At 36.1% G+C, this 19,020-nt stretch overlaps 1 protein-coding gene across 7 annotated transcripts in view; it reads left to right on the forward strand.

Annotated features, from left to right (window-relative positions):
- The window catches only part of REV1 (REV1 DNA directed polymerase), a 63,392-nt gene that overhangs the window by 13,796 nt on the left and 30,576 nt on the right, over positions 1–19,020 (forward strand). For 6 of the 7 annotated variants that reach the window (XM_049834585.1, XM_049834588.1, XM_049834584.1 and 3 more), the window contains 7 exons: positions 1,143–1,209; positions 2,016–2,142; positions 3,949–4,117; positions 10,263–10,412; positions 12,520–13,232; positions 15,086–15,193; positions 16,766–16,882. In XM_049834585.1, the coding sequence (XP_049690542.1) occupies positions 1,153–1,209; positions 2,016–2,142; positions 3,949–4,117; positions 10,263–10,412; positions 12,520–13,232; positions 15,086–15,193; positions 16,766–16,882 (1,441 nt within the window). In that variant the 5' untranslated portion in view covers positions 1,143–1,152. The remainder of the gene's footprint in view (positions 1–1,142; positions 1,210–2,015; positions 2,143–3,948; positions 4,118–10,262; positions 10,413–12,519; positions 13,233–15,085; positions 15,194–16,765; positions 16,883–19,020) is intronic. The other variant, XM_049834590.1, reaches the window with a different exon arrangement.

Consider the following 19,020-nt stretch of genomic DNA (forward strand, 5'->3'; position numbering starts at 1 on the left):
ACTGTAGTTTTGTGTATTTTTATGGAGGGTAGAGGAATAGAAGTTAAATATTTAATAAAGTAAAGGTGACTGACTTAAATCTTCTTCCTTTTAGTTTTAGTGTCCTGTCCTCAAAGAGCTCATAGCCCTAAAAGGCAAAACTGTTTTTATTTAGGGAACCGGTTAGAGTAGAAAGTGAGAGATGTAATAGCAGGCAGTGACCTCGTGATCCTACTACATCATTAATCAATATTTTAAAATTGGTGTTACAACAGCTATAGTTAATGTGAATCACTGGGGTGCAGTGAACAGTTGGCCACAGTCCAAAACATTTCTTTTTCTCTCCACCAGTTCTGTTCTAGCCAACTAATAGCTCATCTGGGGACACTGCTGTGTACAGCTCATGGTCCAGGGATAAGTGTCTTGCATAAAGGAAAACTGCAGTTTGGCCGGTTGGGTTTATTTATTTATCTATTATTAAGCAACACAAACAAACAAACAAACCCAAAGAAACAAATCACAAACCTAGCTATAGATCATACTAGATCATTTAAACAACTGGCTTTTCATTGACCATAAGATGGCCTTTGGTTTTTTTTGCTTTTATGTGATGTATTGCATTGGAGCAACAAGTATTTGGACCTTTATGATTAGCTGTAAATCCATTGGTGAAATTGATCTAGTCTTGAGTACCAGGAGGTGTTTGCCTCCATCCCACCACGTAGGTAGTATCAAATAGGAAATAAGAGTTTGTTCCTGACTTGGGCAATATTTTGCATGAACGGTAGCAATTATATTTAAGAACCTTTTTTTACTGCTTTTTTATAAGAGATGTATGATGAGCAGGAAGAATTTAATAAATCATAATGGAAACTGAACATTGTAATGAGTTTTTTGTATTCTAGGCGAATAAAACAAAAGGTTCATGTGTGGTTTTTTGATACATAGCAGGAGCTACAGTATGCATTACTACAAAATTGAGGAACTACGTTTTTATGCAATTTTTCACTTCTGGGTTAACTGTGTAACTCATATACTTCAGTGAAGCCCATTGAAAATTGTAATCTTTGTGATAATCTGTAGATGGCCCGTAATGCATCATTGAAATGCCGCTGATGGTATTAGTAAACATCTAATTGATCAAGCATTGTTCTTCTATGCAGAAGCTTCAGTATGAGGCGGGGTGGATGGCGGAAACGGGCTGCTGATGGCGATGGCTGGGGAATATGGGTATGTTGAAAAGCAAGTGGCTTTTTTTTTTTAAAGAGGTAAATGACACTGTGGTTAAAAAGGGTTTACAGTTTTGTTATATATGCTAAAGGTATGCTATAAATTAAACTCTTTCGCTTCAGTTGAAAACACATAATTAAGTTCAAAAGAAATTTTTTAAATTACCAAGTTTTGAAGTCTTCGTTCACAATAATCCGCTAAATTGCATTGTTAATAAGCGCAGACCCTCAAATAGCTTTAAATCACTGTTTAAAAACTAAACTAAGTAATTTTAAAACTATTTATGGTTGTCTCTCTCCACCACATTGTATATAGTGGGACAAACAATAACTGAGGCACCTAATTTACATAAATATTTACAATACTACTGTCCCATATATATTTAAGAACTGAAAATACATGGAGCTTAATGAATATTCTTTACATTTTTTCTTTAGGCAATGAGCCTCCAATTCAGCATCCAAAATTGCGTCATTCCCTTTTTTTTTTCTTCATTCTTTTTATTCTATAAGAATTTTTATATAGATAGAATCTTTTTCTTATAGGATAAGATGAAAGAAGTATGAAATAAATCCTGCCATGTTGGTAACAAGATGCAGTTACCTTGTAGATAAGAATTAAGGGTGGAGGATTCGCTATTTTTCATTTGGAAAAAGAGTATGTCTTTTGTATGTCAACCAAAATCAATTTGAAGGAATGCTGCTTACCTTTCTAGTCTTAAAATTGTCAAGTTTCTATCTGTAAATGTTAGAAAATAAGACTAGTATCATGGGTTTGGTTTTGTTTTGTTTTAACTTAAAAACTAGGGTGGGTACATGTCGGCAAAGGTTAAGAAATTGGAGGATCAATTCCGGTCAGATTCAGCCATACAGAGGGATGGAAATTCGTCAAGTATCTTCAGTGGAGTTGCCATCTATGTCAATGGCTTTACAGGTGAAGCTTTTATTTTTTTTTTTAAGGATCTGTTCTGTTCTAGTGTCTGTTTACCATCCTAAGTGGAGTAAAGAACTAAAACACATGAGTTTGCAGCAACTCAGTTTGCAGCAAAGTAAATACATAACAATTACTGTATGTGTTTAGTATATTATGTTCCTTTGTATTTCAGGATTAAGGTTTTCAACATAAAATCAGCTTTAGGTTCTGAATATAAATATTACTTTACTAAATCTACATGAATGGTCACTGATAGAAATAGGAGTAAATCTTTCCACCTTTCTGCAATCTTATTGTATGAAATGAAACCCTTTAACTTCCTCCATACTCCTACATATATTAATTTTTTAATTTCCCAAACTATTGATGGTTGGAGTGTATGCATTAAACTTATGCTTGGGTGGATATACTGGGGGTTTCTTGCTCAGAGTTGCATAATGCTTGAGACAGTGAACTCATTAATAGTTGAAGGAGGAACAAGAGAAGAGGTAAGACATATATATGCATTGTCTGTAGTGGACTGATAGTGCATGTTAACTGGAGTAAGATTTTTAATCTACCATACTTACATTCATATTTCTCCTGGGTTCTGTAAAGCAGCTTAATAACCTTTTTGAAATTTCCCAGAAGCCTTTTTCAGGGACCTATGCCAGGAATGTTGTGACTATTATATAACTGACACGTACAGTTTCTATGATTTGGAGCAGTACTGGTTTGAGCACAGGGCTCAAACACACTGAAAAAGGTTAAGGTGAACATGTTAAACTATTAATACATCTGAATCAGTTATTTAATACAGGTAGTTTCTTTAGTGAAAATCTAGCATTTCCATATTCTTCAAGGTGCTAGTTCCTAAATAGAGCTCTACAAGATGGTTGTCCAAAAGGCTGGAGTATGAAAGGTAACTCTTGGAGAAAATGTGTGCTATTTTTAGTTGAAAGTTAGAGGTATAATCAAGTGTTAGAAATATTATGAGAGTTGACAGTAGGCCACTGGAAGGAATTGTAACTGTATTCTTTAAAAAAAATTTCTTCCTTCCCATATTGATTTATTATTTTTTTTTAGTATCTTGAGCCAGATGTACCCTTCAAAACATTGTTTGTGCTGACCCAAACCTTTTAGTGTCAGTGTGACACCATTGCAAAGGCTTTTCAAACGCTAAAACTCCCCCCCCCCCCCCCCCCCCCCGCCCCCAGCTCTGCTTGCAAAATAATAAGTACTCTTTTTAACATGATTGAGGGATAAGAAGAGATGTTAGTTTTTAAGGTATTCTCTGTTCCATGTAACAATTCAAGAATAACCTGGTAAAGAAAGTGAGTTAACTGCTTCAGTAAATCAGAAATTGTATAGTAGGAGTTCTGTGCTTTTGCTAAACCCTTTTGATGTTAATTATTTTCTATTATTTCTGGGTATAAACTACTCTCCCAAACTCTGGTAAAAAGGCAAGTGAGTTAATCTAATTTTGTGTTACGCTGATGTAAATTGTTTTTTAATGTATGTTAGCATTAAATATACTTGAGTATTCCCCTCCCCCCCCCCCCCCCCCCCCAGCCCATTTATGTTGTGGAAGGATCCTCTATAACAAGTAGAATGTTTACATGTTGAATCAAGTCTCTTCAGAAACAGTTTTCTACATTTCAGAAATGCTTTTCTGATTTGTTCTTTGAAGAACTTGTAAGGTTTTTCGGGAGAAAAACAATAGTTTGCACTCTTTCTGATGATGGCATCATATTTCTCAATTAAAGTTGTTTTTCTTACTGTACTTGCTGACACAAAACAGGAGTATTTCTGGTTTTAATTTTATAGATCCCTCAGCTGATGAATTAAGACGGCTAATGATGTTGCATGGAGGCCAATACCATGTGTATTATTCCAGATCAAAAACAACTCACATCATTGCCACAAATCTTCCAAATGCCAAAATAAAAGAATTGAAAGGAGAAAAAGTAGTTCGGCCAGAGTGGATCATGGAAAGGTAAGTTTAGGCTTACTGCTTTTGGAGATTTCTCCTTTTAGAGGAAAAAAAAAAAAAAAAGAAGAAAAATCTGGAAAAACAGCATTATAGAAGATTGCATTCTGAGATTATGGTTTCATTCAAAATAAACCTGTCCTTGCACCAGCAGAGTAAAAATACCACTTTTACATTGAAGATATGCTTCTTAGTGATTGTTCCTTAAGAAACTTCACTAAGAACATTCAGAAAGTCTCAGGCATATCAGGAAAATTAACATTGCCCTGCTGATTCCATTTAATATTCAATCAGCCTGCATCTCAGTATGTTTAAATAAGTGCCAGGTGAATGTTTTTTAACCCCTTGCCTTGTGTGTTGCATAAGTTTCATCTGTAAATAAAGAAGAATATCAGTTGAAAAGCATTTTCATAAAATTGAAATTAATCCATCTAAACATTTATTATGTTGTGACTTTGTAACAAAATGAAACCAAAAAGAAAAAAACCCAACCCACTAGTTTTATGATAGCCAGGCTCAGAGCAGTTAATCTGGCTTGCATCTGTCTTCTTCCATCTGAGGAACTCATGGGAAATAGAACAGGCAGGAATATGTTCTGGAAATCATTCTGTCAGTGTCATGCTATTCTTAACTAGCCTCTTTCCTAGATGACCAGCAGAAACAGGCAAAGAACTGTTCTGCATACATGCTTGTAAAATGCTATTTGCAGTTCCTATTTTCAGTTTGCTGATTTTCATCCCTTTGGATTCAGCTGTTTCATATCATGTATCTTTAAGGTAAATTTTTTAAACTTTAGTCAGAAATTATAGGTTCCTCAGTCTGAAAAAGACTTTAGGTACATTTTTTTTAAAACAGTTTTAGGGCCTCACCCATGAGTTTAAGGACTTCGAAAACTGGTGATAGGTGTGGTTTTATTTGAAAGATATGGCTGTTTTCATTGATGCCATCAAAGCTCGTTATGATTTTAACCATAACCAAGTTGGAAGAATCAATTTGTATACATTCAGTAGAGACTTACTAGAACCTAATGTGTGAAATCTCCTAAAATTTTCCTTATGTCATCTTCTGTTCAGGTTCTAGAAGATTGTACTGTAGAATAAGTCAGAAGAACTGAGTATAGACAGATACATGGGGTTGGGCACAAGGAGACAGGGAACTCACCGTCTTAGTAAAACAGGGTTCATGTCAGAATCTAGAATAAAAGCTAATTTCACAACAACCCCTTATTTTTTTCCTTCCTCTCAACAGTACTGAAGAGCACTCATTGGTTAAATACTCCCATCTCTGCATATGGAATACCAAATGATGTTCTCCTCAGTAGATTAGTTGGTAAAAATCAGTGCAGTGGATGTAGAGGTTCCAAATTTGTTGAATATTAATGTGTACATCATCTTAGTGCAATATGATGGATTTGGGGTTTTCTAGTTTGGTTAAGAATCAACCCTAAAATGTTACTGTCACAAATTGCTGGTAAATCAGTGTTGTTAGATCTTCAGTCTTGTCATCCAAAGTTGCAAAAGGTTGTTTGTCTGCGGAGTTTTGATTTATTTCTTTGTGTGCACACATTATGATCTAGTCCTTAATTACATGGTCACACGCCATCTTTTTTCACTGTGGTACCTGCCACATTCTCTTCACAGAAAAGACTGAGTTCAGGCTGCAAATTGCTAATACAGTGACTTGGGTTTTGCTTCTTGTCTCTGTAACCCTGTTGCTTACTTACTGCATGTGACTCAAATTCTTTGCTGATAATGGAATGAATAATTAATTCCTGTCTTTTATTGGTGCTTATCAGTCTAGCATCTGTCTGCTTTCCAAAGATTAATGAACTTACCACGGCACTTATTACAATGGCTATTATTTTCATTTTTTGTTTGAGAGCCATCAAAAAGACATTAAGGTAAAACACAAAAAAATCTCAATAATCTGGAATATGCTATGTGAACTATGTAAGATAAGCCTTCAGCCTTACTTATACAAGGATGGGAAGGCGTATTTTGAAGTTCACTGCTGCATGAAAAGCTTTGCATATTCTGAACTGTGAACATTCTGAACTATGGTCTAAAGTCAGACTCTCATAAACCTGTTGTTAAATGCAAGTAGCTCTAGAATTTTGGTTTAATTGGCATCACATAGATATCCTGTGGTAACAGTAGTTGCAAAATCCAGTATTGCACAGTAGTACGTGGTTGCTTTAGCAGCAAAATCATTCTTTCTGCACTCGCCTTGTGTGTCTTTGCTGCCTCTCCATTTCTGCAACAAATGAAGGAAGAGACTTGCAGGCAGACCTCCTTCCTAAATCTTTCTTCCTTTATTTGAAAAATAAATGACATAATTAGCTTGGCAAGGTTGTTGTGCAGTGTGCAATGGAAGCCAAATTAAGGTGATCTGAGAGCTTGACTTTCAAATTTCAATACTCTTTTAACAAGCATTCTTTGACATTTATAATAAAATCACCTTTCAGAGGTTGAGGATAACTAACCACTAAAACCAGCTACCCATAGAGTTTGTAGATTCCTTATTTTGAGTTTCAGATTGAGTGAATGTTTTTCTTAAAGATCTGTGTTAATCTAACACAAATGTGAAGAAAATAGTTTAAAATAATTACCCCAGAAAAACAAAAAACTAGTCTGGTACATCTCACTTAATTTCCTTTTTCTGATGAGGATTCAGAATGCAAAGTATTTGAATAAATAAAAGCTACCAATCTTAAAAGAGTACAGCTTTCGGAAGAGATGCCACATTACTTCTACACAGTAACTTTTTTTGGAAACTAGCAAAGCATTGAAGGGGAGCGAGATGGCTTTTATAGCTATATCGGAAGCAAATGGAGCAGGCCTGCTGTTGAATAGTGGGGCAACCTCATGATAAAGGAAATGGAAAAAGTTGAGGTACTCAGTACTGCCTTTTCTTCAATGTTTAGTGGCAAGGTCTGCTTTCATGTCATGAAAGCCTGTGTACCTTGTGGCAGAGTTTGGAGAAAAGAAATGCTACCAAAGATATAGGAAGCGTAATTTATGGTTCACTTAAGGAAACATGACATATACAACTCTACAGTACCAGATAGAATGCATCCAAAAGAGCTGAAGAAGCTGGCTGATACCGGTGCTACACCACTCTGTCATCTTTGAAAATTCATGGCAATCAGAGTACATTTTCCAGAAGACTGGATAAAAGGCAGATGTCATGCCTGTCTTCAGAAAGGAAGAAAAGAAGGATCCAGGGAACTTCACTGTGATCAGCTTCACCACAGTCCCTGAAGACTGTGGAAGATGCCTTCCTGGAAGCTATATATCTAGGGTGGCAAATCATGCCTGACCAGCCTGGTTGACTTCTATGGTGACATGACGGGATGATAGGATAGCAGTAGATACCATTTGCTTTGACTACAGTAGGGCTTTGGACACAGTCCGCCATTGCATTCTTTTAGTCAAACTGGGGAGGTATGGATTGGATAGTGGACTGCTAGCTGGATGAGGAACTGGCTCAACACCCTGGCTCAGACAGTAGTGGTCAACAGTTCAGAGTCAAAACTAGCAAATGGTTACAGGTGGCATTTCTGAAGGGTTGATACTGGGGCAAATGCAGTTTAATGTCTTCATTAACCATGTAGACATTGGTGATACAGTGGAAAGTACCTTCAGCAAGTTTGTGGATGACAGCAAATAGAAGGGAACAGTTGATACAGTGGTGAGCAGGGCTGCCCTTTGGAGAGTCTCAACAAACTGGAGGAATGGGATGACAGAAACCGTGAAATTCAGTAAAGTCAAATGCAGAGGCCTGCACATGGGACAGAACTAATTCCATGCAACCAGACAAGCTAGGGACTCACTGGCCAAGACACACCCTTGTAGGGAAGGACTTAAGGGTCCTGGTGGACTACAAGTTGACCATGGAGCAGCAGGTGTGCCCTTGTGGAGATAAAGGCTAACAGCACACTGGGTTACATTAACAACACCACAGCCGGCAGGTCAAGGGGAGTGGTTCTTCCAATCTGTTTGGCAGTTCTGAAGCTACATCTTGCAATCTGTGATTTCGGGCTTCTTGGTACAAGAAAGATACTGACACTGGAGTGAGTTCAGAGGAGAACCACCAACATGAACAGGGGCCTGGAATATGTGATATGTGACAAGAGGCTGAGGAAGCTCGTTTTGTTCTGCTTGGAGAGAATACTAGGAGGGGATCTCATTGTTGTCTTTCATTACCTATATGGAGGTTACAGAGAGCGTGGAGCCAGATTTTTCTTCAAGATACACAGCAAGAGGACCAGAGGCAATAGTTGCAAGTTGCAGTAAAGAAAATTTTAACTGACTATAAGGAAAAGATTTTTCACAGTGAAAGAGTGTAAGCAGTGGAACAGTTGCCTAGAGAGGTTTTGGAATCTCTGCCCTTGGAGATCTGCCCTGGGCAACCTGATCTAATTTTAAAGATAACCCTGCTTTGAGCAGTATTTGGACTAGAGACCTCCAGAGGTCCTTTCCAACCTAATTTTTTTTAGTGGTTATGAATTCTGTGATCCAGGGAGTGTGGAATGGGGAAAGATGTTGAATGATGCATCTAAAACAGGATTCCTGTTGCTGCATCTTAATACAGTTTGAAAAAAAACAAACCATATATTGATCTAGTAATGCAGCTATGCCAGTAGCTAAAACCCTAGCATAAACAAGTTCTTAAATAAATGTGGGGGGTTTTATCATCTTGAAATTGCAGTAATGATTTCTGAAATGTTACCTGGGCTGTTAATGCACCCAGGTTCATGCAGTATTACGAGGAAGAGTCTAACCAGCCATTGTAAAAGCTTAGCTGCTGCATCACCACTTTCTTTACAAGAAAGCTTTGGAACTCTACCATGTGTATTTTTAACTCTGTTTGGCATGTTTAATGTAAATGTTGTTCCTTTATGAATGCTATATATTCATGTATCAAACAATATTTAATTGAAGTATTTTTAGGGCTGTTTTTACTATTCCATTCCCATAGAAACCTTACCAGGTCTCTATGTATATGCCTAACTAGTTTTAATTTATCTAATTGGGAAATGCGATCTCCCACTATATTCTTCTCTAATTGCAGCAAGAAAGCTCCTAAGGGCTTTTGTTCCACTGTCCAGCTCCCTTGACAGTAGTACAGATTTGAGCTAGTTAAAAAGCACATCTCCAAGAGAAAGCATTCAGGTGTTGAAGAACAGAAAAACAGTATCTGTCACTGACCTAAATTCTCTTTAAAATTTTGAATCCAATTGTATGTTCAAAATTGAACACTGGTATTAAGTTTCTTTGATATGAGAGAGGTTCTGCTGCTGTAAGAAGTTTCAGCATCTCTGACCCAGTGTTCAAAGTATAGGCCGGGAAGGCTGTTATCTCTACTGCCAGCAACAGGCGTTGGGGTGGAGAGATGAAATCATGCTGTGGTGTATTTTTGAGAGGATTCCACTTTAAAGTCCACAACTTCCCTAAGGAATTTAGTAGTTATTGAAGTATAATTGCAGTTTCAGTGGAAGAAGAAAAAGAAGAGGGAGATACATAGAACAGTGGAACACATAGGACAGAACTGGAATGATTGTGGTAGATATTTATGGAAGGTCTATTTGGAAATTATTCTTCTGTCTAGCTTTCTTCAGTGAATTTTCTCACAAGAAGGGGTAGTTATCCTTTTGGAATGGAAAAAGTAGTTCCTTTAATAGTGAACCACATCCTAGCTGACGTCCTTCAAAATCTGCCCATATTGGCTTAGAACACATGCATTTGCATTGTTCCAAGTTAAAGAGCTCAGTCAGCATTGTTCAGTTAGAATAACCTGGACCACTCAGCAGGGTTTTTTTGACTGGGCGTTGTTTATTTTGGTTTTGAAATTAAATATTTAGGGTTTGTGTGCATCAATTGGAGAAGAGAAATGGATGTAGACAACTGACCAACACAGCTGTGCAAATGTCTTTTGTAGTACCAGTCTCCACGTGACAAATTACTTTTCAGTTCAATCCAGTTAGTAGTGGGAAAGGGGTTGTGGGACTGCAAGTACGTATAGCAGAACAGCAAAAGGTAATGACCAAAGTAATAATTTATTGTATATGAGGTATTTTTTAGCGTAGAAGGTTGGTTTTTTTAAAATGTCTTAAGTAGTAATCTATTCCTTTTTTGTTTGTTTGTTTCAGCATTAAAGCTGGACGTCTCCTCTCACACATTCCGTATCAGCTTTACACCAAGCAGTCAAGTGTTCAAAAAGGTCTCAACTTTAATAGCATATGCAAACCTGAAGATGCCATGCCAGGTCCAAGCAATATAGCTAAAGATCTCAACAGGGTGTAAGTGTTTCTGATCTTGTAATGCAGATGCTAATCATTCACCCATAATGGGTTTGCATTTATAACTCTGTAGCATTTTTAAAATTCATTTCAGCTTTATAAGACGGAAGCTCTGAGGCACTGAAATTAAAAATAAGGTATAGCTATATGAATAGTTGAGGACAGAACTACAGTTACCTTGACTCCGAGCCTTGTCTCTGGTCTTTGGACTACACTTCAGTTGATAACATGACCTGGGAATCTGAGGATGTAGCATATTTGTATGGAAGCAACAGGCATATGTTAACAGATTCTGACTAGTGACACTGAAAAGTGGGTCTTTATTTCAAAAAAAGCTGGTATGATTTGATTGCTTTTGCTAAAGGTGCCTAGGAACAAATGTAAATGCATACTAGTTAAGTTCTTTTTTTAAAAAAAGTCACAGTGTACCTTAAGTATGCTAATACCAAGGTTTAAGTCATGCTTGAGAGAGAAGATGGATTAAAATATCCAATTGCAATATAAAAAATTCTCCTAAAAGACCTTGAGAAGGGAATAGAACAGAAAGCACCAGCAAAACTTTTAACTGGTAGAGGAATAGGAATTTGGAAGTAAACCTTCCACTTGGACAGACTATTCTGTACATTTTTTTAAGAGGGTTCCTGCATCTTTTTCAGAAGCACATGTTTGTTGTTTAGAGGCAAGAATCATAAAATTATAGAATGGTTGAGGGTGGGAGAGAACTCTGGAGGTCATCTGGTCCAATGCTACTGCTCAGAGCCAAGGATGCTGTACAAGATATTATACTTTCTGATTTGTGATGGTGATCTGTGTTCTTCCACAGTCTGCTGATCTGTTTAAAATCCAGTTCTGCAAAATGCTGAGAAGACTCTACCACATGAGTGGGATTTGACTATATATAGGAAAAATAAAACCAGTGCCACAAAATTAATATCCTAAGCAGTATTTCTTACCCATCTTTTAAACAATGAGTGATTTAATCACCAGCACCTGTTATTATTGTATTGTTAATATTTTTTAAATGAGAATATGCAGACTTCCAAAAATATCAATTTAGTCTGAAAAGCATGAGTTTAAAAACCTGCCCTAGCCACTGATACTAAGTATGTACCACTGGATATACCACTTTCAACCATGAAACTCCTCAAAAATATTCTGTTTAATGTAATTTATGATTGTGCTAATCTTAACCAAATTGTTGTCACAGTTAATTGGCTTTCTGATTTCACTGGTATACTGGATAGCTGATCATTTCCCACCTTTTTTTGTGTACTTAAATTGCTACCTTTGCGAGTTGGGAGTGGTGGTTGGGTTTTTTTCTGCAGATCAGGAGTATGCGCAACCCTTGAAGGGTTTGGTTTTAATTCCACTTAGGGTTTGTTACACACTTACTTTTTTGAATGAAAGCTTTGCCTCTATACTGTCAGAGTAAATGTAAATGGCCAGTGCACTTGTGGCAGAATACTTTGGTTTATATGCTTAAAAGATGAAAAGTAATTTGTTTGGGTTTTTGTCAAAAGCCAAGAATATGTTTGATTTATAGAGTTTGAACAGAATTTTCCTTGAAAGAAAATAAAATAAATCTAACAGGTTAATCTAAAGTATGTTTCTAGAAAATATAAGTTTTCTATGTATACTTTCTTTTTTTCTTTGTTTGTTTGTTTGTAACTAGATAAGGAAAATCACATCTCTTGATAAAAAGATTACTCCTTCTGATGGTTTGCATATTCCTGCACCGTTCATGCTGCCCATGGTAGTACAGTTCTGTTAGCAAATAAGTAATTATTGTAATTCAGTTGGAGACTGCTGGTCAAATTACAGTCCTTGGAAATAGCTTTTCTAATGTGAGCATGATTTTGGTCACTCCTGTGTAAACTTCTGGTAGTGCTGCATTAATAATACACCAAATGTATGAAATATTTTGTACAGCAATACAATATTTTGTGACATTGAGAGGACAGAGTTTGAGATAATTGTCTTGAGGATGTAAAAACTACTCGAGTATATACTGATAACAATTAGGAAGATAAATACTTAGCACTTGAAATGACCTGTAAATGTGCCTTTTTCATAAAGATATGGTATTAAATAATCATATCTGTTTCAGAAATCATATTAACAAATGTGAGATGGAAAACGAGATCACACCTAATGGAGTAAGTAGCTGGAATGAAGAAGAGGAAGAAGAAAGCGATGATTTTGGATTTATGGAGCTGGAGCAGATCCTTCCTGGACGGAAACAAAATGGGATTCAGTCTCACAAAGACAGCACTGCCGTTTTTAACGGACACACACACACTTCTACCAGTGCCTTAAAGACACAGGATTGCTGGGTGCCCTCCGGCAACGGTGTTGCAAATAGGTTCTCTCCAGGCCCTGTGCAGGAGGAGGGGACGACTGAAAAAGGCATGGTTGACTTTAGAGACTGCACAACGCAGCAGTTGCAGCAAAGCAACAGGAATACAGACTTCACGTGGAATCCACATAGGACTATGAGTAATTCATCCTCATCTTCATCTTTGCACAGTAATGCTAAAATAAATGGTGCTCACCACTCCACTGTTCAGGGGCCTTCAAGCACAAAAAGCACTTCTGTACCTACTCCTAGCAAGGCAGCTTCCTTACCTGTGTCCAAACCTTCAGATTGTAGTTTTATTTCTGACTTCTATTCACATTCAAGACTGCATCATATATCAACATGGAAGTGTGAATTGACAGAGTTTGTCAACAGCCTGCAGAGAAAAAACAGCGGTGTCTTTCCAGGAAGGGAAAAATTAAAAAAATGGAAAGCAGGCAGGTCCGCACTTAAAACTGACACAGGTAGATACTTGTTTAAGAAGGTTTATGTTGAGAAGGTGACCTATATCTTTGTTTGTACATTAAATGTCTAACTGAGACTAAGTAGGTTAGTATTCAATATTTACATTACAGTCAGGCTATGTGGAAAAGTTTGGTGACTTTGATGCACTGAAAACTAAAGAATCCAACTACTTTTGTTTTTGTTTGTTTGGGTTTTTTTTAACTTAAAATGTGACTTAATTTGATACTCTGGTCTATGTTCAATTCATCCTTGTAGAAATCATATTCCTGACTTTACCAAGATACATGGATTGATCAAGGGGAAAAAATACTACATAAATCTAAATACACAAGTCTGTAGTTGCTGTGTGAAAATTGAAAGGGGAAAAAACAGAAGAAAAACCTTGCTGCTTATAGTTTAGTGTGAAAATTTAAAAGATGTGGAAGTGAACTAAAATCTAAATTTTTTTTTGTTGTTGTTAGTAAGAGTTTTATATACCTCTGGGTCTGTTTAAATGGGTAGCAATGTCATACAAGACTTCTGAACCTGGCTTCTGACAGAAGAGAAATGTTTTATATCATTACATCAAGGGCCAAAATGAAAAAATATGTGTAATTCATGAGAGACAAAGTGTTACAAGTACAGATAAAGTATTTTGCATCTTTAGAATCTCTCATTTACAGTCTTACTCAATTAAAAGGCTAGCTCTGTACCATCGAAGAGATTCTGACTCTGTTGTACTGTAAAAATACTCACTTGTAATCTTATGAAAATATGCTTGATGATAAATTACCACATCCTAAAAAAACACTGTGTAGATAAATTAGCTGATTCTGTGTTTGTGCTAGGACACCCCAGTTATAAAACATGTTAGCTTATGAACTACCTTGATGTGTTTTTTTTCCATCAAATTATGGTATAAGCTAATATATCTTTATTTTCTCTTTGATTTGGCCTAGTGTATTCAAATAGTTAATGACTGTGTTGCAGTTGATAAGTAGCAGCTTCTTAAGCATTAACTTGATCACTTGATTTGTAAATATGCCCTTTATAAGACAGTCCTTATTTTTCAAAGAATGAGTTCAAATGGTAAATTATTAAAAACAGGAACATTTTTCGGGTTACTCAGTAATTAACTCAGAAGTTAAGCAGAACAATTCACTTGATGTATTGAAGTATTTTTTCACTGTTATACTTTATGCATTGTTCAAATTAAGATGTTGTTTTTGTTAGATATAGCCTTCTCTGGTAGGTCAGAGGAGACTTCCAGACGTGAACTTCTAGAATACTTGACACAAGTGTTTCTAGTGCTTTAGGCATGTAAGTTTTTCAGTCTGGAGCTATCTTGCTCATCTTTGCTGAATGTTTGCATGAGTGTAGGTACAGCAATGACAAAATCCAATTGCATGGGAGGTTTAAAACTAATTTTGGTGTGTTTCATGAAGAATTAATGGTGGGTCTTAGTGCAGCTAAACTTTTTTTTTGTCTTTTGGAACAGTCTTCTGATTGATGAACAAAAAGAAGTAAAGTTCTCTGTTCCAGATTCAGTGTTAACATAGTGAAATTAAGATCCAGTTCCCAAACATGCATTAATCTCCTTGGACTGGGGGAACTTGTTAGGTATAGGGTGTTAATTATGAGAAAATAAAATAGAAGCTTTAAGTTGATGCATTTTTAGGCTGTTTGTCTACTGTTTATGTTTATGTTTCTCTGAGAATTTTGTAAATGTAAATATCTTCTTGGTGAGAAGAAACAAAATTCTATATAATTTAACATCGTAAAAACTTGATAATAGTCCTTGATGACTACTGTGAGTAGTACCAGAGTGTGTAAATTAGGGTTCAAGTTTTCTGTTGGTGTATCTTCATACTAGGTAATGTGTCTGTTGCGAGCTCAGCCAAGCCACAGAGCTGTATAATGCACGTGGATATGGATTGCTTCTTTGTGTCTGTGGCTATCCGAAATAGACCAGATCTCAAAGGTCAGTATTTAATTCTGTCTACATGTTACAGTTTACTTGGTTAAGGCTTTAAAAATAAAAGCAGAATTGCACACTTACAAAATTAACTTTCCATGTTAATCTCTTTTACTGGCATCTTTGATAGACCATGCAACTTTCATATTCCTGCTTACTTTCTTACAATCCAAAAGCAAGTGGAAGAGAGAACTGGAATTCTCCTTGTTGTCTCCTTTCATTATCTAAAGAAGAGAGAAGTAAAATCTGGAGCAACCATTCTCTGTAACATTGCACATATCTTACTGAGACTTAAATCTACCATATTAGAAATTGGAGATCAAATTCTAGTTGTACCAGAAGTGGGTTTTGGTAACTCTGTTAAAAAAAAAAAGGGGGGGGGGGGGGTTATCCTAATAATTTTACTGAAGTAACATAAGGAGCTTTGTTTAACTAGAAAAGTGGAAAGGTCAAGGCTGAGAATTAATTGTCTCTTTGCCTGATGCATCTTTTTCAAGGGAAATTTGCTTCTCCTTCCCTTTTCTATCTAAGCTCTTACACATGAAGTATTATAAGGCCTGGAGGATGAACAGTTCACTTGCCATTTAGAAGTCTGAGTTGTGTGATCATCATTAGGGCATAGGAAGAGTTAGTGGAGCTCCTTAGCAAGTTTTGGTGGGTTTTTTGCAAGTGTACAATTCAGAAGTGGAGATACTAGTTGTTCTGTGCAAACATTGAACTCTGGTCATGCACAAGTCTGAAGATTTGGTGCAGTGGTGACCATCTGACACCCAGCTATCACAGACCCTGGGAAAGAGTAAGCTGTTATATACAATTCCTTTGCTCTCTTCTGTCCAAAGGCAGGAGCAACTGTATCAGAGATACTCCTGGTATGTTTGGGTCTATAAAACTTTATTTCCTGCCAAGTTTCAAATTCCATTACTGGAATATAAAGAACCTAGGACTTTTCTGCAAATATTTTTTTCTGTTCCATTGAAGTCTGCCAGAACTTCCAGTGCATAAATTAGCTTCCTGTGGAAAAATTATGGAGGTGTTGATACTACTAAAAAGTCAAAAGTTTATTAAAGATTTGATCTTGTACAGTTAATTAAACAAGTGGAACTGAGTGTGTTGGTATGTGCATACTCTCCTAGATTACTTAATAAACATGATAAAAGTATTTAAAATCAGTACACTGCTGTGTCTTAAACTAATGAATCATTAAGGTGTTGGTAACATGATAAAAGTATTTAAAATCAGTACACTGCTGTGTCTTAAACTAATGAATCATTAAGGTGTTGGTGAAGTTTCACAGCTTCCAGTTATACTTGTTAATAAAGACAAACTAGTATGGCTGTATTTTCACTCTTTAAAAGCATTTCTTTACACGTGACCGCAATTAAGACAGCAAATTGATAGTCACAATGCAAAGTCACTTCATAGCTGTTTCCTCCTTAATGCTGTAAGAGTATATAAGCTTGAAAAAAATTATAAAAAAATAAAGCAGGCATCTTTATGATCTTACCTTAGTTTTGCTATTATTAAAATGTAAGCTATTATAGATGTTGACTTACAAGTATATGCATTTCTTCTCCCCAGGAAAACCAGTAGCTGTTACTAGTAACAGAGGTGCAGGAAAGGCACCACTGCGCCCTGGTGCAAACCCCCAGATTGAACAGCAATATTACCAGAATAAGCTATTGAATGGCAAAGCAGGTACAGATAAGTCTGTTTGTTTGTCTGTATGTTTTTAACTGTCATTATTGAAGACTTTTTCCTTAAAGTTATTAATAAAGTGCACAGTGGATGAATTTGATTTTTTCATGCAGGGGATTTCAGAAAAGAAGTATCTTTGGACAACATGGTGCTCTGTGGCCTCAGTAATAACATGCCACTGTTGACTTCTTGTTAGTTAGCTTTGCTCAGTATGGATGAATTATTTTAGAGTAGTTTTAGGGTTTGCTCACATTCGTTGAGGTTGTGTATGAGATATAATGTTAAGTAATTATTTAAGAAATAAATACAGGTTGTCTGAGATCACTTTGTTCTAAGTAAGTCTATTACAGACAAGGTACAAAATAAATTTTAAAAGGCTACTGAAACGTTTTTTGCTATAAAAGTAGAAATGACAGCACATGGCCAGTGAGAAATTGATTGTTTGAAGTTGGCTTTTGAATTGCATGTGTACAATACCTGTGTACAATGAGTTAAGTTGGGTGTTCGTTAGAGCATTTTAGGTTTCTAGAAAGTCTGTGCAACTTCATGAGTTCTGTCTCTCCAGTACTTTCTTTCCTCAAAACCAGGGCATCTGTCATAGTTGGAGAATTCCTTACTTGCCTGCAGTAATTTAGAAATGTGTAACTTTCTGTGTCCTCAAGTAGTAGTATACTAATGGAAACAAAACATATTTTTATTACCAAGTTTTATTATTATTATACTGCTTGAACTGCATTTAGTATGAGAAAGTATATTGCTAAACATTGGCAACTTGTTTCTCTTTTTTTCTCCACCACTCTGCTTGATCAGCTTGAAACTTAGTTTTTACCACAAGGTTGGTAAAAAGTTTATATATAAGGGGCAGCTGCTATTTCATTTCAGTTTAGATGTGAAAATTGAGTTTCTCCTTTGTCCCTTGTACATGCACTTTTTACCAACCTCGTGGTAGCAAGGACTATTGTTAAAAAGCTTACAACTCAGTGTTATTTTGTTGATTCAAGAGGTGGATAAAGACAGGTTGTTCTTCCATGGTTATTTCTGAAATGTTAATACTTAAAAAAAAAAAAACAAAACAAAACAAAAAAACCAAACTAATAAATTCTGCCAATTTTCAAAGACATTTGGAAACAAGGTATTACAGGAAGTGATGTCATTTTATTTGTATTTGTTGCTGTAGTTTTAAGAACACTTCAAAACTGAGGTAGAATATATGTTTGTGGAACCCACTGGCCTTTAACTTTTTAAGGACTTTTCAGGATCCTCCAGACTTTAGTTTCTGCTGTGTTGTTTGCAATGCCATATATAAGTGCGTTACAAAGATAGCTGTGGTTTTTATGGAGTTGGATTTTCTGTAGTATAGCTTGTGTATGAACTATTTATTGGTAGTTCAGGTTTAGACAGTGACTTCATAATTTTTATTAGGACCTTAGACTGGATAAGGGTGTGACTTCATACAATCAAGCAATGTTTGGAGAGTGAGGCAGTTAAATTACAGAAGTTTAGCTGATACCTAGCATGTTCTTTGTGATTCACAAATTCAGTAGTATCTCTTCTACTATATTTATTACTTAAGGCTACAGCAGATTTCAGCCTCATTGTATAACAAACTCAGTTTCTTACTGTGGCAGCTTTTTCTGGATATCCACACATTCATTTCTTTAACTTCAGCATCGAATATCACTGGCTTGCACACAGGCAGGCAGCTAGCTCTTTCTTTCTTGATGCTTAGTCTGATTGTGCAACCTATTGTTTTGGTGAAAGGATTTTTTCCTAACACTCTTTTTATAATCTCTATCTCATTAGCTGCAGTTCCTAATATTTTTTTAGTCTCTTTATTAATTTTTTATCTCCATGTACAGTGGTTTTATCAACAAAAAATAAAACCTGTTGTTTCTGCTTGCATTCTCATATGTACGTGGCTTGTCTTCCTTTTGGGGAAAAGAAATTACAGTTAGTTGTGGTCTTAGATGAAAAGGTGGAATTGCAGACTAGGCTGTTCTAACATTACCGTATCTTAGACAGTTATGTGACACACTTCACAGCATGTGTTTAATTTTGCCATTCCAGAGGTAAATGTCCAGTAGGTACATGTATCACATAGAAGAGTACTTTTTCTAAAATATCAAAAATACAGAATG

This window comes from Accipiter gentilis, chromosome 31, assembly GCF_929443795.1.
Source record: "Accipiter gentilis chromosome 31, bAccGen1.1, whole genome shotgun sequence".
NCBI classification, from domain to species: Eukaryota; Metazoa; Chordata; class Aves; order Accipitriformes; family Accipitridae; genus Astur; species Astur gentilis.